This window comes from Mirounga leonina, unplaced genomic scaffold, assembly GCF_011800145.1.
Source record: "Mirounga leonina isolate KUSES-001 unplaced genomic scaffold, KU_Mleo_1.0 Mir_127, whole genome shotgun sequence".
Lineage (NCBI taxonomy): Eukaryota > Metazoa > Chordata > Mammalia > Carnivora > Phocidae > Mirounga > Mirounga leonina.
In genome coordinates this window covers 75,990,526-76,015,919 of record NW_023270316.1, presented here as the reverse complement: position 1 = coordinate 76,015,919, position 25,394 = coordinate 75,990,526, and the positions used below count along the sequence as shown (strand labels likewise).

The following is a 25,394-nucleotide window of genomic DNA, read 5'->3' as shown; positions in this document are numbered from 1 at the left end:
ACTGTCAAATAAATAAGACTTTAAAAATGTTCTCTAGTTGCTCTGATGGAGCGTACTTTCTAGCAGGAGAGACAGAGCGTAAACAATAAATTAATTACAAACACTCTTCAGAGTTGATTTTTTGGTGGAAATGAGTTACTGGTAAAGTAGTTGACTGTTAAGTTCAACCACCTGCTTCAAAATATATATATCATTAAAGCCAAGAATATAACGAATCAATCACAGGATGTCACAGTATGTCATCAAACTAGACCAGAGTGAGGGAGGGCGTGAGCAGTGCTGGGTGGCGGGGCAGGTGCAGGAAGGGGTGCTCACTTACCTCCCAGCCGACGATGGACACCTGCCACCGTGCTATCTTGTCTATGCTTTCCAGCCTGCGCTTGCGCTCATTGATCAGACAGGCTACGTTCTTCATGGCTTCATAGGCTGCCTTTATGTTGCTGTAGTCACTGTAAAGTAGGAGGTTCATTTTAACCATATAACCTGAAACTCACAAAGCAGGGCCGACAAAGTAATACACTCCATCCTGGATTTTGTATACTAATAGTCTAGATAAAGTAGCATTTAAATAATGGCCATTGTTTCCTTTTTCTCGTTCCTCCATGAATAGACCACAGTCTCCATAGGTTAAGGGAACTGACTGAATGCAATCCAGAATTCTTCGGAATAAGAATGTTTTCATTCATTTCCCAGAAATCACAGTGAATGAAAGTAAAGGCCACAAGAAATAAGTTTTAGTCACAGTGACAATGGATTATTTTCACTAATAAAGAAAGGACAGTCTTTATGACTGTTTTGGTTCTCAGATAGCCAGTTTTGCTATATAAAGTACTTTAATAATCACTAACCATTCCCAAGAGTAATTATTTGCTCTGAGTCTCATCTTCTAAGATGTTCAAGAAAGGGACACAAAGAGGACACAAGCCACAGAGGCCTGACGTGGTGAACTAGCCTCTAAAACTGTAGGTACCAGGAAAACAAACTACAGTTCTAATCACCACACAGACTACAGCAGAGCATGGCTTGTACTGGAAAGTTTGACGTTCAGGTTTTGCTCAGCGTTAATAATTTGGGGACACATAAACCAATCATCTAGCTAATGAGCTGAATTCTTTACTTTCCAGCACTTTCCTGTGTCTTATGAGATAGACAGAGCCTTTGAATCTCAGTGGCACCGAATTAGATCCTCCTGCTCAGCAAGGAAAGAAAGCCTTGGAAGCAGATTCTATTGTCTATTTACCAAACACAAATAACTCAGCCCCTGGGAAGTCCCTGGACATTCCCCCACAAGGCAGACCCTGCTGCCTCTAGACAGGCCTATTCACACTCAGCAGCAGAGCACAAAGGAAGAACAAAATAGACACAAGGGGACTGTCCAAATAATGGAGCAACCAGTCACCCCAGGCCTCCAGCAATGAAGAAAGTGTACAAAATAATTGTACATTTTTCCTACGAGTTTTCCTGTCAATTCTAGGAAAGAGGCAGAGTATAATGTTTTTTGGGGGGAAAAAAAATTGTTTTGTTTTCCTGAAGACAAGGAAATGGGTTTTCTGTCATTTCCTTTAAAAGGATTTTTTTGGGGCGGGGGGGGGGATAGCCAAAGTATGCAAATGCCTCATAGTGAAAAATGCCCTTAAAAGAGAAAAATTAACTGCTGAAGGATGATGTATAGACTCTTGGTCATACCTTGCCCATCTTGGAATGTACCAATCTGCTTGCCCCCGTCTGTCAGGATGTCTCTGCTTCTTATTCTCTTATATGTTTTCTCTAGCTCCTCATCATCGTGTGTTTTTATTCTTTAACATTTTCTGCAAATTTGTGGCTCTCTTGACTTTGCTATTTTCCTTGCACTCATGTTTTCTGATTTTTCCATCAGAAAAAGAAAAAAAATATATGTATATAGCTCTCTTCCCTTTTATCTATTTCAATGAACTCCTTTCTCTTATTCCTTTAATCTTAATTTTTTAAATGGACATCCACATCTAGGTTCTACTGTTTGGCAACCTAGCTCTTTTTTTCCTTCCAGCTTCCACTCTAATTGCAAAAAGATCCCTTTTGCAAGCTCCGTGGCTCCACAGGAGTCCGGCAGCAGACAGGATGAAAGAAAGCTCCGTTCTGCACACCCTGCAGGGCCAGGCGCTGCCATGGATAATCTGACTGCTCTCAGGGCGACACTTAGCTGTTAAAACCCACAACTGTTGTGGTTTGGCACAGCAAATTTCCTCTGGGTACAACCCTGTCACCCCGCCCCCAATACTAGAACCTCTCAAGATCGTCTGTTCAAGGGCTGCAGGTGCACTGAAAGCTTTGTACCAGTGACATGGATGTCACGGGTGAAGTGTGGTTCTTACCTAAAACAGTAAGCTTTATCCTAAAACCTTGCCCACTGGCATTCCGGTTCTGGCCTGGTGAGAACACAGCAATGACCCAACCAGTGCCAGCTAAAGGCACCGCACAGTTGGGAACTGCACATCTCGGGGAATGGCATAGGATGGCATGCCCATTCCAACACTGAATGGGTGAGATCTTACAAAAAACCACAGCATGGTTATACATTATTCTGCACATGCAGGAAAACAGGGAGTTGTTATTAACTAAGCAATGGATAACTTTTTGGCTCCCCTAGAAGAACTTAGTTAAGGACAAAGCAAGACCCACAAGGAAATGGAGCATCTGGGTAACCATGATGAGAAGCCCCGTGTCCAAGCACAAGGGGATGGGGCGGAACAGATCACGGAGACGGAGCAAGCACCCAGATTGGGCAAGAAAGGTCTTAGGGGCACTTGGGTGGCTCAGTCAGTTGAGTGTCTAACTGGTTTGGGTTCAGGTCATGGTCTCAGGGTTGTGAGATCAAGCCCTGTGTTGGGCTCTGCGCCCAGCAGAATCTGCCTTGATTCTCATTCTCTCTCTCTCTCTCTCTCTCTCCCTCTGTCCTTCCCCCTGCCATGTATGCTCTCTCCCTCTCTCTTTCTTTAAAATAAATAAATTTTTAAAAAAAAGAAAGGGCTTAGAGCTGAACAGGACCTCAGCGGGATGCTTCTCCAAGCTAACCCTTCACTAACTGTATCCTTGAGATTCCCCACTCTTCAGAAGTTTAAACTTCGGTAGTCCTCACCCTTCTGTAAAGTAACTTTTTGTTGCAATACATGATACTGCTCTGAGGGTGAGCTGCCCTAGGAGGGGAAGCAAAGTATTTCTGAAACTGTATTCACATTGGTGTCTTTTAAAAATTGTTCTTTTAACTACAGCGTAGCTACAAAAGAGGATCAGACATCAGTTTTAAGGACCAACAGTACAATACAAATCCCTGTGTGCTCATGACACAGTTTAAGAATTATTCTTAATTTTTTAGTATCTCTAGGAATGGATATTCTGGAGCCTCTTCAATGACCCTGTTTCAAGACCTCATAATCTTGAACATTCTAAGCAAGGTGACAATTTCTTCCATGAGGCTAACCGAGAGTGTCAGGAGGACACCTAGGCCCGCCTGCCGCCGCCGCTCCGCGCAGCCCTGAGTGCCGGCCCGGGGACCCAGGGCGCGCGGCCGAGAGAGGCTGCGTCGCGTCGGGCCGTGGCGCGCGCACCGCCCTCACCTGTGCTCCTGCGTGGTGTACTTGAGCAGCTCGGCCAGCTGCAGGGGGTACTTGCAGATCTTCTGCACTGGGGTGAGCAGGAAGCCGTCGATGGCGATGTCGATCATCTGCTGGAGCAGGCGGCAAGCTTCAAAGAAGTGTCTGTACCTGCCCTGCTTCATCAGGTTGGACAGCTCGGCGCAGGCGCCCGGATGGTTGTTACAGTACTCGGAATAGATGGCAAAGCCCTCTTGCTGGGAAGGGAAGCGCAGCGGCGTCAGGTTATCGGCAGGCATTGGGCCATGATGTCTTAAGGCCGGGGGAGGGGGGGTAATGTACAGACTGGGGTGGGAGTGGCTGGAAGGGAGGAGGGGCTATCTTTGCGGGGTGGGGGCTCTAGGACTCGGTGCCCTGGTCCCACTCGAAGGCCCCTTCCGTGTACCCCAAAAGTCGCACGTGGCTTCCCTGGGAGAGCGGCACCCGCTGCACCACCGTGTCCGCCCTAGCTCTGCTCTAAGGAAAAGGCAGGCACTAGGCACAAATCCAACTCTCTCCCCGTCGTCCTCTGATAGACGTGGTCGTGCCCATGACCAAGTGAGCATTCGAAGCCACCACCCGCTCCCCTCACTGCGCCCCTCTTTAACATCCTACCACCTGGCTTCCACACACTGTCCCCTCTGACGTCCGATCGAAAGCCCCCGGCCCACCTCCTTTCTCCTCCGCTTCTCGCTCGCAGGCTGCCGCCGCCCTGCCAGCCCCGTGCACACGGCCTGGGCTTCCCCTGGCTTCCGTGGCGGCCGGGCTGCCGGCTCGCAGTCGTCTCCCCTGCCCACAGCTGTGGGTCCTGCAGCCTGCGCCCGCCCCACGGTTTGTCCTTATCCATGCTCAACACGACAGGTCTCCCACCAGACTCCTACCTGCCTAACCCACCCATCAATTCTTTGAGACCCAACAACCTGCAGGCGGTTCGGACTGCCGCTTTTCGATGTTCCCCAAGACCAGTTTCGTCAGCTGGTTCTCAGAAATTCCCACGCCGACATGGCTGGCCTTCCGCATGCCCACTGCAGCCACCCCTACCCCGGCCCCCTCTGCCCGGAACACAGCAGCCACACCTCGTCCCTCAGCTAGACTCTGCCGCAAGGCCCACACAGTCCAGAGGCTCCACCTTCCCTAGGCCCTGCCCCGCCTGCAGCCTGACCTTCGCTGACCTCTGAAGCCTCTCTCTTGGAACCTTCTGCTCTGGCCAAACAGGCCCGGTGCGCTCGTGGGGCTGATCTTCGGGCTGCTGCGGCCACCACAGTGTTATTTTCAGCTGTTTAAAGTTAACCCACTCCGGAGGGTCCACTCGGCTTCCACTGCCTCTGTGTGGTCACTGTGGTCAGTACCGCCACCCAAGGAGGTAGCTGTCGTCACTGCTGTCACTAGTCCAATGATTACACCCACTGGGCTGGGAATAAAGTCTCCTTCCTCTGAAACCTCTTAGTATTAGACACAGGCAGTCGCTCCCCAGTTTTAAGCTCGCCATGATCACAAGACTGTTCTGAGGCACTTTCAGTGCCCCAAGCAGGGGTCCCAGAGCCACACACCTCGGTCTGAATCCACACCTGCCCCTTACTCAGGTGTGACCTTGCGTCAGTTACTCTCTGGGCTATAGTTTCTGCATGGGGAAAATAATCATACCTTCTCCGTAGCAGTACCCGAGCTAATATAAGCAAACCCTGGAAACACTGCTTAACATACAATAGTCCCTTAATAGGTATTATGAGAAATTACTCCAAACACAACCTCCTAAAACCCTCAAAGCTGCATAAAAGCGGGAAGATTCTGAAATCTGGAGGTATTTAGGTAAAGACTAACCATATAAGCCAAGCAACTTAATTTACAGCTGACATCTCCATTCCCTAGGAGATTAATCCAGCAAACAAAGCAAGAAACAAAACAGAACAAGAAGGACTCCTTTCTAGAATGGAGAAACATTTCAAAATTATTTAACCGGATGTTATATTAATAAGAAATAACAGGTGACATACATGTTGAAGAAAGCAGGATCCTATTTCACTTAAATGAGGTTCCTCTTTATTGTATTGTTTCTCAAGGTCTTTTAGGAACTTTCTTTGGAATTTGTAAATATCTTCAATGTTTCCAAAAATGGTGGCTAGTTGTGCAACAGTGAACATTCCCGTGTGCTTGCGACACTGTCGAATATAGCCCTGCAAAACAGCAAAGTAAACTTTTAAAAATTAATCTGCAGAGTCACAGAAATTATTTAGTTGAATAATATAGCTTTTCGGGCCCAAAGCCATTAATCGTGGAAGGGATTTTAAATATTTTTTTTTTATAGATTTTATTTATTTATTTGAGAGACACAGTGAGAGAGGGAACACAAGCAGGGGGAGTGGGAGAAGGAGAAGCAGGCTCCCTGCAGAGCAGGGAGCCCGATGCGGGACTCGATCCCAGGACCCTGGGATCATGACCTGAGCCGAAGGCAGTCGCTTAACCAACTGAGCCACCCAGGCGCCCCGTGGAAGGGATTTTAATGAAAGAAAATTATTTTAACCCTACGGGTCCCTGTTGGAATAAACATACCTCCGTGACTCCAGGGTGCTATGAATATTTTAAAAACAAAAGGGAAGAGAACAGGTGCATGTGGCTGGATGTGTAAAGCAAGAAACTATATAATAAAGTTTTCAGATTATGCTCCTGAAACAAAGTTGCTTGGTTTCAAATATTAAAGCTCCAACACTGGGACTGTCACACTTTTTTCTAAACTCTTAAGATAATCATTCTCCCATCCCTAATTTCATTTCACAGCTGAGAAGACCTGTCAAATACAGAAAGCCACAGCTTGCTGAACAGCTCATGCAGCCGGCTCAGTGTCACGGCAAAGAGCCAAAAAGATCTTACCCAAGGATTCCACCATCACCTACTTTCTATATAGAGCATAAAGCTGCAGATCTTTAATCCAAGGCCTGCACGGATTAGTGTACTATTCATTCTCCCCCTAGTTGTACTATGGCTGGGGTAGGAGTTAGTGTGGTGGGAAGGAAAGGCCATAAATATGTGTAATACTTATCCCCACATCAGCATCTTGTAATTACACAGCCTAAGTGGCCTGGCTGATAAAATACATACCGCTGACTATTTGGTATGAACTTTAACAGAAAGACAATGTAAAGGTTCAAAATACAGGCTCTAAGGCAGACTGGTTTAAATCCCAACCCCACCACTTTACTTGCTATGTACCTCAGTTCCCTCATCTGTAATGGGGGGGGGGTGGTGATAATAGGACCAGCTGATGAGAGCGTTTGTAGAAGTTAATCCAGGTTGAGGGATGGCACAAAGTCAAAGCTCAACAATCATTAGCCATGACTTATTTTCTTAAAATGGCAGTTTAAAGAAACTCCCTTAACTAGACACTTACATGGAACAAGATTGTTAGCATCAATAAGATAAACATTGCTCAATCTTTATGGGGCCAGTTAACCCGATTCCAAAATGGGCACTTGTCTCGCTTCAGCTTGTCTTCAGCGCTGAATGTTTGCAGCTGAGCTGAGAGTGCAGAACTCAGCATTCACAGCCAGGACAGCGGAATGAGGAGACAGGGCCAACACCAGTGTAGCATCAGGCTCATACAGAACCCACAGAGACAAAGAATATCACGGGAGAAATAGAATTTACCGCACAGTAGAATACCATGACACTGCAGAACATGGCCTAGGATGTCACTAAGTAAAACCGATTTTTCTTTTCTTTTTGGTCTGCATCTACATGACTCAGAACCTAATCTGTGAGTCAGTGATTAGATGTAGTGGGATTGTAAACAGTGACAGACCTTTGTAAAATTACGTGGGTTTCACTGAAAGGGTGTTGCCTCCTCTGAAAGTCGTTCACTCTGAATAACCTCGGGAAGTCAGTCCTCAGAGAGATAGTTGCATAGTGCCCAGAAAAGAAAACGGACTACAACAGAGAGCCACCGATGCTCACCAGGGCAGATAAGTACTTAATGAGGGCGGAGTCTGTGCAGGGACCACAGGGGCAGAAAGGGGCAAGGAGAAGGGAAGACTACAAAAAAGTACGTATATAAAATGAGGGTCTGACTGAGGACCACCGTGGCCGGGCCACCGGGCCTGGGGTCTCACCTCACAGATGTCCTTGAGGTGCTTGATGTACACCCGCTCAGTGTTCATGATCTCCTGGATGACATTGGTCCTCATCTGGTGCTTGCTCTCCGAGTGTTTGTGGCGGTTCTTGCCGGCATCCTCCTCCTGCTCCTCGCCCTGGGTGCTGCTGGAATTCTCCGACAGTTCTTCCTGATTGACACGCAACTGCGGGCCACACACAGGTGACAAGTGACTTGGGGGAAGGCCCCCCAGACTTCCACTTCTCCAGGCCGTGAGGAAGACAGCCTGGCCCGAGGCTAAGTCTTCCAGTCCTCGGCAGAGCCACGGCTGGGCCCGGGGCTCCAAGCACGGCAGCAATGCCAAACAACCAGATGACCATGGTTGACATGTTTCCTTCAATCCAGTCTAATTTCTGAAAGCTTTCACTTAAATGATTACAGAGAACTGAACCTGCACTGATTGAGTGGACTTGAGCCTGACAGCACGGTTCTGCCGCTCCCCCACAGACCGTCGTGAGAAGGGCTTGTAAGCGCCGCACACTTACTCTGACAAAGCTTGCGGGGAACCAGGCTTCCTTGTCCTCATTCCGGCCCCACCACCAGTCCTTGTTAGAGGCTTCCAGAACCTGGATGACATCTCCTGCCTTGAAGCCCAGTTCCTGGTCATCCATGGTCACGTGGTCCCACAGGGCTTCTGCACAGACCACACTGCCATCACCGATCAGCTGTAATGGGGACACGTGCTTAGTGCAAAACCAGGCAGGCAGAAGGGCAAGGGACGTGCTCTCCCAGGAGGGGCATGGCCACTTTCTACCTCATACGTGCACACACTGTTGGCTTGTGGTCAATACTTCACATTTGACTGTTACACAAAATGAGTTTCCGTATTATGGAAAACAAAACGAGGTGGGCGTCTCTCATACGCTCTTAAAGGAAACCCCAAATCTACTTTTTTTTTTTTTTGTAAGACAGTATAAAAATGGCTCACTGATCTATATGTCAGTTACCTAATGAATGTGAATATCTGGAATATTCACCCCCAAAATGGTTTCTGAGCAGACAACACGCAGCCAGGCCTCTAATGATTATGCACATGCTTTATTGCCAGACCCTCATGACTTCCCCTAGAACTTACTCTTCAGACTTCATTCACAGTCTGAATAAAATTTTAATCTAACTTTATCATCTACAACCATTCAAGAAAACACAGCCTGATCTACAAATATTTAACAGCTACTTTAAAAAGGAAAGGATAGACACAACTCACCTGTTAGTCAGCCACAGGGGTGGATGGCTGCAGGTCCCCTCAGCACCCCGGGACATCATCATATTCTACAGCAACAACTGGTATTACTAACGGAGATGCTAACTCACTGAGAACTGACACTCCACATGCTCAATTCAAGAACTCCAAAAGCTAGTAAGTGCCTTCTGGAAAGATTTCCATAAAAAGGGCTGAAGATGCACAGTGGTGGAAAGAACACCCGATTTGTAGTGAGAAATACGTGGTTAATTTCAGCTCTGCCTTTTACTAGCAAATGACACAGCCTCTTAGTTTCAGAATATTAAAATACGGGTAATAACTGCAATTTTAACATCTACCTCTTAGATTGGCTGTGAGATCTTTCTGAGATAATGTTAGGAACAGCATTTTGTAAACTGAAAAGCACTCCCCAAACACCAAGCAGCAGTCGCTGCCTTTATTAAGTAGAGCGGTGAGCGAGCTTTAGTTATCTGGAAAACTTAAACGATCCTCGAAAATGCTAGAATGTCAGAGTTCTAGGTTTTAGAATATGTTTGGTAAGAAATAATCAAGGGGGGCACCACTGGATGGCTCAGTCAGCCAGGCATCCGGCTCCTGATTTCGACTCAGGTCATGATCCCAGGGATAAGGAATCGAGCCCCACGTTGGGCTCTATGCTCAGCGGGGAGTCTGCTTGAGATTCTCTCCCTCTGCTCCTCCCCCAACTCATGCTCGCTCGCTCTGTAATAAATAAATCTTTTTAAAAAGAGAGAGAGAGGAAAAGAAGAACCAAGAGGGCAAAGTCTGAAGTGATTCTGCCCCCTGAAAATGGAGCATCCAAGGCTCGCCACTGTTGAGCGTGACCCCAGTACCTCGTTGATGGCCAGCTGCTCCCCACCCGGCTGTAGGTATCTGGGGTTGGCCTGGCACAGGTCTTCATAGCTATAGTCCTCCTCACTGCCGTTGTCATCCACTAAGGCCGCAGACTCTGCACCTCCATCTGAAGAAACTAGAAAAGAAATGGCATGGTTTATGGTTAAAAGGACACAGCTAACAAAAAAAAATTTTAATGACAAAATAAATGACCTTTGAGAACATGCCCCCAAGGGGAAGCAATCATTTGTGTCGTACCCAGAATAAGGCCTCTTTAGAAAACTCCTACAGATCTATCGATCCAAAGGTAGCAGTCACGCGCAGAGCCGGGGTCGAGTGTTACAGTGAGCGGGAAGGAGAGCGTTTCAGAGAAGACTGCCGATGTTAACACAGAGCATTATTTTGTCACTTAGGATACTGAGTAAACTATGTGTGATCTGCCTGGCAATTTGTGCTACACAGTGGACATAAAATACATAAAACACAGATCATATTTCTAAGTCCTGTGTTGGTAAGCTTGAGGAGATAAAGAAATGAAAATATAATCATTTTTAAAAAGCGTGTGGCTTCCATCCTTCACCTTCAAGGCAGTGGTGCTACTAAAATCAAAAGGTGTTGATAGGGCACCTGGGTGGCTCAGTTGGTTGAGTGACTGCCTTCGGCTCAGGTCATGATCCTGGAGTCCCGGGATCGAGTCCCGCATCGGGCTTCCTGCTCGGCGAGGAGCCTGCTTCTCCCTCTGACCCTCCCCCCTCTCATGTGCTTTCTCTCATTCTCTCTCTCTCAAATAAATAAATAAAATCTTTAAAAAAAAAAAAAGGTGTTGATAGTGTCCTAAGTGGAAACACGTAGTCATTCTTTCCAGGTGTCCATAATATGAAAAGGTTGAAACGTACGATACCAGGGTTAGGAATGAGATAGCACCTTTGCCAAAAAGGAGAGAAGATCTTTTAAGGATAGGTACAGCATTCTGGACTGCCCACCTTGGCATTCAGATTTCTCTTCTTCCTGGGACAGTGGGCTACTCTCACCATGGCTAATCTGTCATCCAGCAGAGGGAATTATAAAGAGAAAGAACATTCCTTGTGAAGAAGACAGAGGAAGCCTTCGTGGTAGTAGCTGGCTTGTTAAGATACTTGAGATGACTCTTGAGAACAAAATGTGGCTCGATCTGAAGCACACGGTATATGGACACCCGTCCATCTAATAGAAGATGAGACTTGAAAAGTAAAGTGGGGGGTAGGGGTGCCTCAAGGATCTACAGTGAGCAGTGGGGCAGCTCCTTCAGGATTCTGAGTAGGAAGCAACAGGTTTTGAAGACAGGCCCCCTAACACTATAGAACGGGTCTGAGAGTCCCAGAGCCTGGTCTGAATTCTAGCCCTGCCCCCCTACAGGCATGGGACACCCAGCAACTTCCTCTCTCTGAGCTTCCTCCTTCTATTGTACAAACTATTTTCTTTCTCTTTGGAGAATGAGGTGGTGGTGTGTGTCAAGTTCCTAGCATCTTTGATTCATGGTTGGGACTCCCTAAAAGAGGGTTCTGTGATGATGGCAGCGCATGTGGTGGGAGCCGGGCTAGAGAAGGACCCTGCCACAGTCGGGTGAGGGAGGGGCTGGAGGTACTCCCTGTATCTCCCTAGTTTCCTTTACTTGGCCTGAATTCATCATCATAATTGTAGTCCTGTCTGTGCGCGGTGAGGAAAACTTAAGAATCTGACACAGGTAATATGATCCTAGAACTAATTTTCATGGTGTTGATCACCACCCATTGTTGCAAATCTTTCTCAATAGTTATCATTGTTTTAGTGTAAGAATTTTAGGCTCAGTTTACAGATTGTGTTGCTTTTATTTATTTATTTTTAATTTTTTTGAGAGAGTGTGTGTGTGCAAATGGAGTGGGGGGAGGGGCAAAGGGTGAGGGAGGCAGAGAATCTTAAGCAGGCTCCATGCCCAGCACAGAGCCCGAGGTGGGGCTCCATCTCATGACCCTGAGATCGTGACCTGAGCCAAAATCCAGAGTCGGACACTTAACCAACTGAGCCACCCAGGTGCCCCCAGACTATGTTTCTTTTAAAAAGTTGTTCACGATAGCAGCCTGGCTGAAGTGACAGGAGGGAAGCCATGGGGCCTGGTATGCAGAGCTTGGGGCCATGGTCTGGGGCTGGACAGGTCTGTGGACTACCTGCAATGCAGCTCGTCCAGATGGGATGGGCTGCAAATGTAAAAGGCATGTCAGATTTTGAAGACTTAGTACAAAATTAGGAATAGAAATATCTCATTTAAAAAAAAAGTTGTTTAGTTGAGAAACAAGACCTGTCCCCTGAGGGTAGTTACTAGAAATCCAGATTTGCAAGTCCTTGCAAAAGGCAAGAGCAGAGAGCACTCTCCCACTGCGATCTCAAACCAGCCTTCCTCCTTCCCAGCACACTGGCCTCTTTTTTTGTTTTACAAATATTTTTTTATTAAGATTTTATTTATTTATTTATTTGTCAGAGAGAGAGAGCACAAGCAGGGGGAGTGGCAGGCAGAGGGAGAAGCACACTCCCCACTGAGCAAGGAGCCTGATGGCGGGATTTGATCCCAGGACCCTGTGATCATGACTCAAGCCGAAGGCAGAGGCTTAACTGACTGAGCCACCCAGGTGTCCCCACACTATCTTCTTTGACTTTGCTTTCTTGTTAATTCTACCAGTAACGGGATTTTCCAAGTCATCACTGACTTCATCCTCCATTGCTCTGCTGTCAGCTCGACCTGCACAAACAACATCCTTGAATTTCAGTTCTCCTCGTCATTCCCTGGTGCGGCACCTCGGTACCAGTCTCTCCAACCAACCCTCCGTCTCCTCAGTCTCATTCAGGGAAGATCAGAGCCTGTATCTGAGAGGGGTACCTACAAGTGAGCTGCCTCAAGGATGAACGGATGCAGGGGAGGAACGTCCCTGGGGCTGACCACAAAGTCTAGAAGCAGACGGAAGCTCTCCAGACCCTTGGCAATGCCTGGCAGACCCCTAGCTTGTTGACTGATTCATCAGGGAAGAGAGGCAGCACCTGGCCATGGCAATGCAGGTGGTCCAGACGAGGGGAGTGCAGGCAAGTGGGCAGCGGGGAGCCAATTGCATGTGTGCGTGTGCACCCGAGTGTGTGTCCGTCCCCAGTGGGAGGCGATGCCACACAGCAGGGCATTCCTCTGGAGTGCGATGCTGGAGGTGTGTCTGTTGCCCAATGCTGGGGGGTGGGGGGGCGGTTTGAGTGGGGCCCTGGAGAAAGGCCACCTTGTCTGAGAAATGTGCGTGAGCTGTGTAAGAACCTGGATACCATCTGGTACTTCGGCCTCCTATGCTGTGGTCAGAGTGCTTGCAGGCAGAGAACATGAGGTCACCCAGTCTAGGGCACTTTCCTGGTGTGTGTACTTGGGGGAGAGGGGTGGAGGGAGAAAGTCTTGAGGAAGCAAATATAAACTTTGTACACGCATGAGTCTTTCTTATTAGACTACAAAAACCAAAACCAAAAACCAAAACCAAAAAAACCCCACTAAACCACCGGAAGCCTTGGAGTGGCTGCTGGACTACCAGGCCCAGCAGCTACCCTCCAACGGCTGAACTGTTCTACTGCTCTTGCCTTAGCCAACACTGATCTGGCACAACCTGTACAGATGGCATTCGTCCTATCATTTTTCACCCGTGGCTACGGAGCCAAAAGGAGGGAAACGCCAAGAAAAGAAAGGTACTTGGGCCTCCTGTCCACAAGAAAGCCCTGAAAATGACACTTTTTCCCTCAAACACCCACTGAACACCATTTTCCAGGGAGAAGTCTTTACCATCTGATCTGGCTGTTGCTACGAAAATCAGTAAGGGGGGGAATAAGCCAGTGGTGATAACGCACAAACTCACAATTTACAGGAGTCTAATGAGAAAGGGATTCCATTGAAAAAATGCTAAACCTCCACAAGAGGTAGTGGCATAAAGCTGTCTGGAAATTTTCATCTACTGAATGATCTGAGTTGCTTTCATAAACACTTAGAAAACTATCTCTGGTTGAGCTGCACCATGAGAAAGATTTCCACAGTGTGGATTAATGTTTACTAATCATTACAGAAACAAGATGGTTCTAGGGGCTAGGTGGGGTCAGCTGACTTAGCCTTCCAGTGGGTAAGTGAGGTAGGGCAGGAGGCCTGCGGTGAAAGCCTAAGGAATGTGGAGTAAAAATACCTGGGCAAATACCCTAGCTTTACTGACTTTCTAGCTAAATGACCTTGGCGCCAGGTGCTTATCCTCTTCCAACCTCAGTTTTCCCGTCTGTAAAATGGGAGTAAGTTTACACATTTTATCTACTCAGAGGTCATTCTTTTTCTTCTGCCTCGCACATCCCACATCCAGCTCATCAGCAAATCCTGACTACCCCTGAGAACAGGTGCAGAATCTGGCTTGTTCTCACTGCTCTCCCATCTCTCCAGCCAGGTCACTCCAGCAGCCCCTCCCTGCTAGCTGTGATTCTCCCCAAAGTAGCTAGAGCCATCCTGTCACTCCACCACTCCAAACCATCCAGGGGAGAAAGGCCAAGACCCTGAAGATGGGCCCCCCAACCCCACTGCAAACACACTCTGCACTTCCCAGCCCTGTCACTCAGCTCTGGCTCTATTGGCTGCTCTCTTCCTGGCCCGGCTCTCCCCCATCCGGGGTCGCTGTTCCCTGGGCCTGATATCCTCCCCCAAGCACACGAGACTCAGGCAAGTCCCTCCCTGACCAGCCCGTTCAAAACCACCCCTCTCTCCACCCCTGCTCTTCTTTCCGGATTCATTTCTCTCCACAGCATCTCTGACCATCTAATATACTTTGTGTGTTGTCTGTCTCTCCAACTAAAATGCAAACTACATAAAGGCAGTGATTTTGTCAGCTTTGTTCTTTTTTTTTTTTTTTAAAGATTTTATTTATTTATTTGAGAGAGAGAGAATGAGAGACAGAGAGCATGAGAGGGAGGAGAGTCAGAGGGAGAAGCAGATTCCCTGCTGAGCAGGGAGCCCGACGCGGGACTCGATCCCGGGACTCCAGGATCATGACCTGAGCCGAATGAAGGCAGTCGCTTAACCAACTGAGCCACCTAGGTGCCCACTGTCAGCTTTGTTCTTAACTGTATTTCTAGTATCCGGCCACTGCCTGGCACACACAGGCACTATTTCCTGGCTGGATGGATGAAAATACAACCAACACATAGTCCAAGAGCAGGGCTTTGGGGCAGGCAGACTTGGCTTCAAATAACAGTGCTGCATAAAAATCATTTCTGGTGTTTTGTTTGTTAGTAGTTTGCGTCCTTGGTCAAGTTTCTTTCTCAATGTTTCATCTGCCAAACTGTCCAATACAGATAGTAATAGGCATCGCCCGGGGTCATTCGTAAATCCTCAACAAGTAACTTATTGTTACATTACTGTGAACCTCAGGTGAAATGATACATAAAAGCACTATCTGAATAAACTGAAAAACATTGCACAAGTGCAAGATGGTTTCCCTCAGCATCACAATGCGCCAGGCACAGAGTGTTGTTTCACGTGACTCGGCCCATATAATCCTCACGGCAATGCTATGTGGTGGGTACTGCTGGTTTCCCCAACTTCCAGATGAGTAACTGACGCCGCAATAGGACACGGCGTGTGTGGCAGCAGTCAAGCCAATGTCCTCGCTCCTCCTTGCTGGCGCTGCCTCTGCCAGGACTACCCTTGCTATTAAGTGATAAGGCAAAGACGACTGGACAGAATAAAAATGGCTTACTATCTCAATCTTGGTACTTCCACAGCATTCCGGAGCGTAGCAATGTTCACCCATCTCCTGTCCCTCTTGCCTCCCTTTTCTTCCTACTCCTGATCCCGGGTCCCAACTGGGTCTGCCAAGATCTGATTTTCTGTTTTATCCTTTTCCCTTCACAATTTTCAAGTCCCTCTCAGTTGAGGACTCCTTGTTTCTGTCCTATAATTTACACAAATTTTATGGAGTTGGGGTTTTCAGTGTCTGCTGTCTGGATGGGAGGGATTTTAGTGCTACAGTTTGATGTGGCCTCCGTGCATACACATTGTCTTGACATGTGTGTTGCCCTTCTGAGACCGTAACTTCCTTTAGGGAAGGGACAGAGTCCGTTTTTGTATCCCTGGCACCTCGCATAATACCTGGCAGAGAAAAGGCGCTCAAAATATTGGTTTTTAACTGAATTGCAAATTGCTGATGAGTAAAGCTAAAGTTCCAAGATCTTTCACTATTTAACAGGGCTACACAGAGCTGGGTGCAAGGCCAGATGCACACGGTGGTCTTCCTGCTTGCCGTCCCCACCTGGCTCCCTGCCAGCCATCCTACAGCTCACTTCCAAGGTAAACTGGTTTTCTGTCTGTACCTTTTCTTTCTTTTTTTAAGTATAGTTGACACACGATGTTCCTTTTTTTTTTTTTTAAAGATTGTATTTATTTATTTGAGAGAGAGAATGAGACAGAGAGAGAGAGCATGAGATGGGGGAGGATCAGAGGGAGAAGCAGACTCCCCGCCGAGCAGGGAGCTCGATGCGGGACTCGATCCCGGGACTCCAGGATCATGACCTGAGCCGAAGGCAGTCACTTAACCAAATGAGCCACCCAGGCGCCCGACACACGATGTTCCTTAAGTTTGAGGTGCACCACATAGTAATTTGATAACACTGTGCTATATTCACAAGTGGAGCTCCCGCCTGTTCCCACAGGACGCTATCACAATATCATTGACTATATTCCTTATGCTGTGCCTTTTATTCCCGAGACTTATCCAAGGTGAACTTCTTAAAACATCGGTTTCATCATTTTCACTAGAAACTACATCGTAGTTATCAATTGCATCCTGACAAAATTCTCCTGCAGCAGTTCAAGGCCCTCTGCAATCCGACCCCACTCTACTTAGCAGATCTTCTCTCCCACTGTGTGCCGAAGCCCACGGTCACCTCCACCGGGCAGGCCTCTGCACAAACAGCAGGTCTGCGCCACGGGCCACGTGGATCGCAGGCTTCTTCACTCCACCTGATCACTTCCTCACTAAGTGAGTGTAGTCTCATTTAACCTAATGGCCTCAAAATCTTCAACTATAGATTAAGGTCAGTCATGGTGACTTTTTCTTTGGGAGAATTTTGCATGATGTGGAGCTACGATAAATTCTCAATATGTACCTTCAGCAAAATTAGGAGAAATGAATATATTCTAATAATAAAAAGAGTAAATTTAATGTCTTCCTTCCTTTCCTCCTTTCTATTGTGTTTAAAAAAAAACCACAATAACATTAAATTAACCATCTTAGCCATTTTTAACTGTACAGTTCAACAGTGTTGTGTATTCGCATGGTTGTGAACTGATCGCCAGAACTTTTTCATCTTGCAAGATGGAAACCTTATACCCATTAAACACTAATTCTCCCTTCTTCCTACCCCCTTCCTTGGCAGCCACCTTCTTACTTTCTGTTTCTATGATTTTGACCACTTTAGATACTTTAAGTGGGGCCATATAGCATTCATCCTTTTGTGACTGGCTTATTTCACTTAGCATCATGTCCTCAGGGTTCGTGTGTGTAGCATGTTCTCGGAACTTCCTTCCTTTTAAAGGTAGAATAATATTCCATTGTATGTACACACCGTGTTTTCTATATCCATTCATCTGTGGATGTCCCTGGGTTGCTCCCCGCTCTTGGCCATGGTGAGTCATGCTGCAGTGAACATGGCTATGCACAGATCTCTTTGAGACCCTGCTTTGAATTCTTTGGTATGTATACCCAGAACGGGGATTGCTGGATTACATGGCAACTCTATTTTAACTTTTGGAGGAACTTCCATACTGTTTTCCACCGTGGCTGCCCCACTGTATATGCTCACCAAAAATGCACAGGGCTCCAATTTCTCCACATCCTCACCAAATGTATTTCTTCTGTTGAATACATAGGTGTGGAAAAGCCACTTTTGAATACAATCTTGGAAACATGGAGCAAAGATTGTTGTGGATTGAAGTCACTTTTAAAATCCCCCAAAGCCCTAGATACAGTAATATGAAAGCAGACACGGTGTGTTCTCTTTCCATAGCACTTCTTAAAGCTGCACTCAAGGGGCGCCTGGGTGGCTCAGTCGGTTAAGCAACTGCCTTCGGCTCAGATCATGATCCTGGGTCCTGGGATCGAGCCCCACATCGGGCTTCTTGCTCAGCAGGGAGCCTGCTTCTCCTTCTCCCTCTAGCTGCTACTCCACCTGCTCGTGCTCTCTGTGTCAAATAAATAAATAAAAAATCTTAAAAAAAAAAAAAAGCTTCACTCAAGCCCAAAGAGAACATCCTTCCCTATCTAAAAGCTCTGCATACTGATTTTTAGCACATAGCTCTGGCTCGGATCAATTCTGAAACACACCTTTTTCCATAGAGTGAATCCACAGAAATATTCTAAGTCTGTATAAAATGAATTCTTAACATTCTTGTTGAATTGTCACAGTCAGCGTCCTTCTGGAAAGGCTGTTGTTCCCTGGGGGTCTCCCAGGCACTGCACTTGGGCCACCTTCTTCCTGTGGCATCCCCTACCTAGCCCTGTCCCTTCTGCAGTCGTACCTTGAGATTCAGCTCTGAGTTCTCCTCTCCCCCACCCCCACCCCCGCCCCGGTTCCCTGCTTACTTCCTGAGTGAACCGGTCACCTCCCCAGGCCACATGCACAGCCCGGCCAGATGTGGCTTTAGGAACAACTGGAGAGAGCCACACATCCATAGAGCACAGAATATTTTTAAGTCAGCAGGACCGCTGCAAATACAGAGATAATACAACTAGAGATGACCTAAGGTTCCTTTTGTTTGTTTTTTTTTTTTTAAAGGCCAACAATAAACAGCTTCCACATTCCTAAGGGAAACATTCCTCAGGGACGCAACAGACATTCTTCTGTCTGGACTTATATTTTGCATTGGTGAAGGGATGAAACCTCGCTACAGACTCCAAAGGTGAATTTTTATGACAGGAAATATCAAACATCACCAACAATGGAAAATTTTGTTTTATAACATGTGCCAAAGGGTAAGGACTTCCTATAGGAGTCTGATTTACGCACACAGAAAACATGTCCTGGTGGGAGCTTTTCTCAGGACACACAACCCGTCTATTTCCCGTTTGGCTTATTTCTGCATGTTTAAGGGCTTTTGAGCAGAGGGATGGAATTTCAAAAGCACCGGTCTGGGAGTCTAGAGACCTTGGTGTGGGTCCAAGCAAGGCCACACAGAAAAAGACCCTGAGCTCCCTGAGTCTTCACTTTCTCATTTGCAATGGAGAAAAATGACGCATCTCTTAATGTGTCTCAGGCGTCCGTGGGGAGGGCCAGTGACAGGGTGCATGTGGAAGTGTTTTGTTACATAAAAAGAAGGTAAGAACGAACACAGCGGGCTTCACCATCAGCCACTTGATGTGAAGGTCACTGGATGTCAGCCGTTGTCATGATGCACCTCACCCCAACACGGACTACCTACCGAGCAGCCCTCCTCCCACCGCGGGGCAACTCCTCTGGGGGGACTTCCCCTCACCAAACCTGGCTGATTGCAGGGGAATTCCTACACTTTGAATAATCTGTTCAAAACATATATTTTAGAAAACCTCCTGCTGGTCACTCAAGACTTCCTCAGGTTCGAGATAAGCCCGCCTCGCTTCCCATCTTCAGACCAGAAATAGCAAACTCAGGGGAGGGAGGCAGGCCAGCAGCTTGGGCTCAGGGTGTGAGCAGCTCTCACAGAGCCACCGCTGCAGGGGCTGAAACCCCAACGACCCAGAGCCACTCTTGAGCCATGGAGACGCACACAGAGGGGACAAACCCGGTTCCAGGGGGCTCGCTTCAGTGTCAAAACACGAGACACTCCTTCCTCTTCAGTGGCTCCCGTGCATCCAACGGGGATGGCTCCCAATCACTTGGGGAATGTTTAGAATAAAGATTCCTGTCCTACGCTGGACCACGGAACCAAGTGCTCAGGGAGAGTGGGATGTTTGCTGAGAACTGATTTCCAAAAGCATGCCAAGTGATTCTGATGCCTGGCTAACTGTGGGAACCATGGGACTTGAAGGCCAAACTTACGTAAACCACCCACATGGATTTGTTTAGGATGGATGGGTTCTGTGGCTTGGCCATGCAGCAAGTCACAATCTGGAGAGCAACGTACCCTGATCTCATTGGTGAAAACCTCTGCTTTAGCTACTTTGTACCACTGAATGTTCCCTATATTAACAAAAAGGACAAAATCCCTTTGTCCATGCCACCCTCTCCACATGGAGCAACATTCTCATCCAAAGAGCCAATCAGATTCTGCCTCGTCGACTTTGAGGCAGCTTGGCTCCCACTTCTTAGTGATGGGTTCCATGACTTTTTGGCTCTCCTCCCTGTTATTCCCTGATCCCCTGCAGCAACAATCTCTGTCTCTGATGTTCCAGAAGCATGGTAGGGCTTACCACCTTTAAAATATTCATCACACTTATGTTATTATATTTTAGCTGTTTAACTACAATATTCTGGTTAGTTGTTCATGTACCTATCTCTTTATATCTGCCCCCACCCCTCTCCCAGGTAAAAGAACTTTTTAGGGAAAAGAAACATGCTTACTAGTCACTGTCACTTGACTGGGTGAAAGGCTTGAATGATTAGCTTTCATATCTAGAATTTAAAATGTTACCGTCACGAAAGTCACTATTATGCCTAATCAAGACCTGCAAACCATTTCCCATAAATAGTATTTTTGAGCCTTTTAAATGTATTGACAATAGAATCAAAAAGGGTCCTAGAAATGGACATGCTAGCCTTCACTGATAACCTTTAGTAGTGTCTATGGGTCTTTTGAAAATAATTCTCCCAGCATATAGCTTTTCATCTGGATTCAACTTAGGGCCACTGCTGACTTCTGCTGCCTGGAGTGGTTGGTGATGCGAATAAGTTACATCACAACTGGGCTTCATTTACACCAAACCCCCGACAGTGGATTTTGTTTCTGCAAATGGTTTAATGAGTTTTGTTTTAAACTACCTATGAATCATCTTCCCTCTTCTCAATTTAAGGCCAAAACTTACCCTAGAGTTGGGTCATATACATATATTCTGTATCATTTGGAAAAGAGTCTGCTTGTGCTCATACGCCAAGTGGGTATCCAGAGCCCTCAGATACCAGGGTTTCGTATCCCCAAGACAACACCCCCGAGGTCTCCCGGAGCTCCACTCTCCCCTGGGAGCAGAGCAGATGGAGAGACCCCAGCTTCCTCCCACTCTGGAAGCTTGCCCTCTGTCCCGTCTCCGATTCAGACATGGGATTTAGGCTCTCAGTTTCTCAGTGTCTTGCCATGAACCCTCAGGTTTTACCTTTGGCTTGTCCCTTGGCATCCTCTTAGCAAGCTGCTGCTCTTCCTTGGGTTTCTGGTTCTGACTATGGCTCCCCGGTCCACCATGCTGCCACCCGTGGATCTGTCCTGGACTCCTCTCCCCCACTTGGCTACCCCCCGACGGCTCTCTGGGCGGGGTTCACCACCCCCTCGCAGCTCCTGATGGTTGCTTCTTGGCTGGCTGCGCAAATCCTGAGCAAGAACCTATCTGGTTTCCCCACATCCCCGGAATGAACTCTTAGTGTGTACCAGGCACTGCGCTAAACACTTAATATAAATCATCTTGGTCAAGCCTTGTGAGCATCTTGGAATTATTACTGTCCGTTTTTAGGGGACGAAATTGTGGCTCAAAGAGGTTAAGTAACTGCTCCCAGGTGGTGGGGCTGGAATTCAAACCCAGGTCTGTCTGGCTCCAAAGCAATCTTGCTACGCACCTGCCTCAGTCCTGCCCTCACTTGGCTCACAGGGACCACGGCCCAGGGCCCACCCTCTCCCTGCCTGTCCCTGGCTGGAGCTTCCTCCTGAGAGAAGGGCCATCAGGCTGTCCCTCAGGGTCCCCCAACCCCTCCCCTGCCCCCCGCCCAATCTGGGTGCTCAAATAAAACAGAACCCAGAATTTAGCAAACTCAGTATTTTATCTTATGCTGGCATATCATTTAAAGTTGACTAAATACTGTGTTTGCTGTCATTTCCATTATATATATATATGCTTAGTATAGCAAGTATATGAAAAAGTCTTTGGAACACACTGAGCCAGTAAACATTCAGAGCCGGAAAAGAGAAAATTCCTACAGAACCAGCCTTCCCAGTTAAAGAGAGTTCCTTCCTTTTCTTTCCAGCCAGGCTCATCGAAGGAACAGAGCCACCTGCGGCGGCAGGGCAGGAGCAGGGGAGCCTCATGCAACACGGCGGGGGGGGGGGAGGGGGGCGCGGCACGCGAGCGCAGAGCCTTGCACAGAAGATTCTGCCATGCTGCGCCTCTTTCTTTAGCTACATCGAGAGCATTCCACTCACAGCCAGAGGCTAGGTCAGGCCTTCCCTCGGCCTTTGCAAGAGTGTGGGAAGAAAGACTGGGAATCTTGCCCAGGGAGTGGAGGAATGCTGAGAGGAGCAGGACAGCGGGGGCTCCCCTCACTGCCCGCCTGGCCACCTCTGCTCTCCCACGCGCTGGTGTGGCTGGCTCGGCTGTAATAAACACACAGATCCACCCACTGGTGCTCAGGATGAGTGGGGCAGCCAGCACCCCCTGTTCTCCATTCCAGCCTCATCTGGTCCGCAGCAGACAACAGGATCATGGTACCCAGTTACTGAAGTGGACAAGCACAGCCCCTGGTAGGCAGGTCTGTGCTCTGAATGCAGTTATCAGTGGGCAACTTTTTAGTGAAACGGGCGTACACGCTGGTCTTGTTTTTTCAGTCTGCCAGACACACAAGCCATAACCACATCCCTGTCTGCTCTCGGCCAACACAGAAAACCAATTAAAACAAGGAAGAAGCACAAACTCTAAACTGTATTGCCCCAGTGAGGCCCAAGGCAGCCTTCAAGCTGTCAGCTGCAATTCTCATTCATTTCAGTCTGAGTTACTGGCATTGACTTAAGGCAAAAACAGAGACAAGACTTTTAAAAAGGCATCCTACTGTATCCACGTTGTAGCAGTTGGCTAAAATTATTCCTGTGAAGTAGTTTTTTTTTTTTTCTTACTCCTTTTAAAGAATACATGGATCACAATCTATAACTTTTTAGGGTGAGAGCACCACATTTCCTTCACATTTAAAGAGGAACTACTTTAGTTGACAACACTCACAAAAGTACTGAAAAGTAAGAGGGAGAACAGTGCAGTAACCAAATACAGGGCAATACACTTTTGAAAACAGTAAACAGTCTTTTTCAGAAATCAACTGAGAGCCTTACATACCCCAAATTAGCAAGGAACATTTTTATATACAGCCCAACAATAAACTCTTGTATAAAAGAATTTCATGTAACAGAAGAAACACCAGCACAATAAAAACCAGATCCATAACTCATACAGGATGCTTGCTTCTTATTTTCCATTTCACACTAACAGCTATACCATAAACAAAGCCAATTTCCTTGATTTACTGTATCCACAACTAAAAGTACCCTCAGGACGCTGCACTAGGATGAATGAGCTTTCACAGACACACTTAAACTGACAAGAAGCAGCAAAGAGAAAGCAGCGTAACTTGGAAGGAAACAGTGGAATCAGCAACATCGCCACAATATAATAATTCATTCTGTGCACACATACCCATGTGAAGGCTTTCCAGACTCCAAAATCTTGCTATTTCCCCTCTAGCTACCATCCTTCTCTTTGAAAAACAGCCACATTCAGAGCAGGACTGGGGTGTGACTGAGCATCACGGAGAATCACACAGGCTCTCAGCTACGGAAACTGCAGAAATCGCTTATTCACGGCTTTGACGCTGGGTGCACTCCCGGCCAGAGCCTGCTCGGAGGCTGACAGCTCGCTCACTGCTCAGAGCCGCTAAGGTTGGTGGCTCCAGACGTCCCAGGGACGTCAGGGAGGAAACTCTAAACTCAAGCAAAGCCTCCGCGTACCAAACCCAAACACACTCGCCAGCGTATCAGGTGTGGCCAAGAGCCTTCGCCGAAGGTGGGAGAAATGCGTTTGCTGCTTTTAATTACAATCCCAAAGGCTGAGTTAGACTTTCAGAGAGCTTTTAAAAAGGTATCTATTTCACAGGGGAAAAAGCAGAGAGGTCGCTAAGTTCAAAAATGGAGTTAGGATTTCATGACAAAAATTTGAGTTATGTTAATTGTAAATTTATGAAATCACCTTAAAGGAAGGATTTTGTTCAAAAAATATATATGTATGTATGTGTACAGTCTACTATGTGAAAGTAATATGTGTATCTTTCACAATATATAAAGTGTATATCGTCTATAATGAAGAGAATTGCTGTTTCTTACAGCATCTCTCCAGATGACATACAGGTCATTTATTTCGCCCATACCCTTCACCATTTTCCAAGTTATGTGCGATGAGCAAGTCTTTCTTTTATATTGTGAAACAACAATCGTTAACAAACTACACTTCCTTCAATTTCTTCATGACAGGAAGACGTTGCCTTTTTAACTTTATGAACGAGATATAATGTATGCAAAGTAGTGATCACATGGTCATCCGTCAATAAACGGTGGTTAAAACAGTAACAGAACCAATTAGTAAATGCATGTTTTACACTGATGGCACCCAGACCACCTGGGTTCAAAATCTGCTCTACCAAACTACATTAGGAAAAGTTTCTAAGTCTCTAGGGATCTCAGTTTCTGGTCTGTAGAATGGGTATGACTGGGGCACCAATAATCCTCTGAGGGTGATTGAGAACATATTAAAAAGTATTTAGAACAATACCAGCACTTCATTAGAGATTAATAAATGTCACCAATAATGCTATCTCAACTTCAAAAGACCCAAGGTCCACAAAAAGGTGCTAGTTCCCACACAGCATGAACTCACTAGGCAAAACCGCATGATTAATACACTACCCATGTTGACTATGTGCTATACTGTAGACTGTTCTTAAGTATTGGGGCTGTTTCTACTGACTTGATGCATCCCATCCTTAAATCCAGCTAAAGAAGGTTTTCTCGAGAACTCACAGCTTTAATAATCCATAACAAAGGTGAAATGCAGTGAAAACACACACACACACACACACACACAAAATCACACTCACAACACCAGATCAGCTTCAAATTTTCCCTTTGCAAGTATTTTTTAAAATGATTTAAGAGTCAGATTTTTTAAATGATTAGTAAAATGCCTCATTCAAAAGGGGCCTATCGCTTCTTTAAAAAGGTGGTACTAAATTAAATTATGGACTCAAAAGACTCCTTGAAATTATTTTTCAGAACAGAGTCTATAAGGTAAAGTTTCCTATATATATGTCACAGGGAATACTAGTTGCATAGCAGGTCCATGCAAAAAGTCTACCTCTAGGAAATGCACAAGGATACATTAGTAGCCACAGGCTCCCATAAATCCAAATGACAGCTGTGTAACATTGTTTATAACAGAATTTCCCAACCTTATTGGGTCACAAAACTCTCTTTTAATAGTAACACATATTACTAAACTCCCAAAGAAAGTGTGCTAGGGTCTTGCCACTTGGGGTGTGGTCCACAGACCCACAGCACTGGCATGACCCGGCAGGTGGTTAGCAGTGAAGACTC

General features: G+C 46.7%; 1 protein-coding gene across 4 annotated transcripts in view; it reads right to left on the bottom strand.

The window, feature by feature from the left end:
- Positions 1–25,394, bottom strand: part of SPATA13 (spermatogenesis associated 13) — a 141,542-nt gene that overhangs the window by 8,865 nt on the left and 107,283 nt on the right. For 2 of the 4 annotated variants that reach the window (XM_035003674.1, XM_035003675.1), the window contains exons 5-10: positions 9,808–9,944; positions 8,238–8,417; positions 7,712–7,897; positions 5,603–5,782; positions 3,594–3,826; positions 320–449 (exon numbers count right to left, since the gene is read on the bottom strand). In XM_035003674.1, coding sequence (XP_034859565.1) covers positions 320–449; positions 3,594–3,826; positions 5,603–5,782; positions 7,712–7,897; positions 8,238–8,417; positions 9,808–9,944 — 1,046 coding nt within the window. Of the gene's footprint in view, positions 1–319; positions 450–3,593; positions 3,827–5,602; positions 5,783–7,711; positions 7,898–8,237; positions 8,418–8,959; positions 9,546–9,807; positions 9,945–23,445; positions 24,396–25,394 lie in introns of those variants that run through there. The other 2 variants (XM_035003676.1, XM_035003677.1) reach the window with 2 other exon arrangements.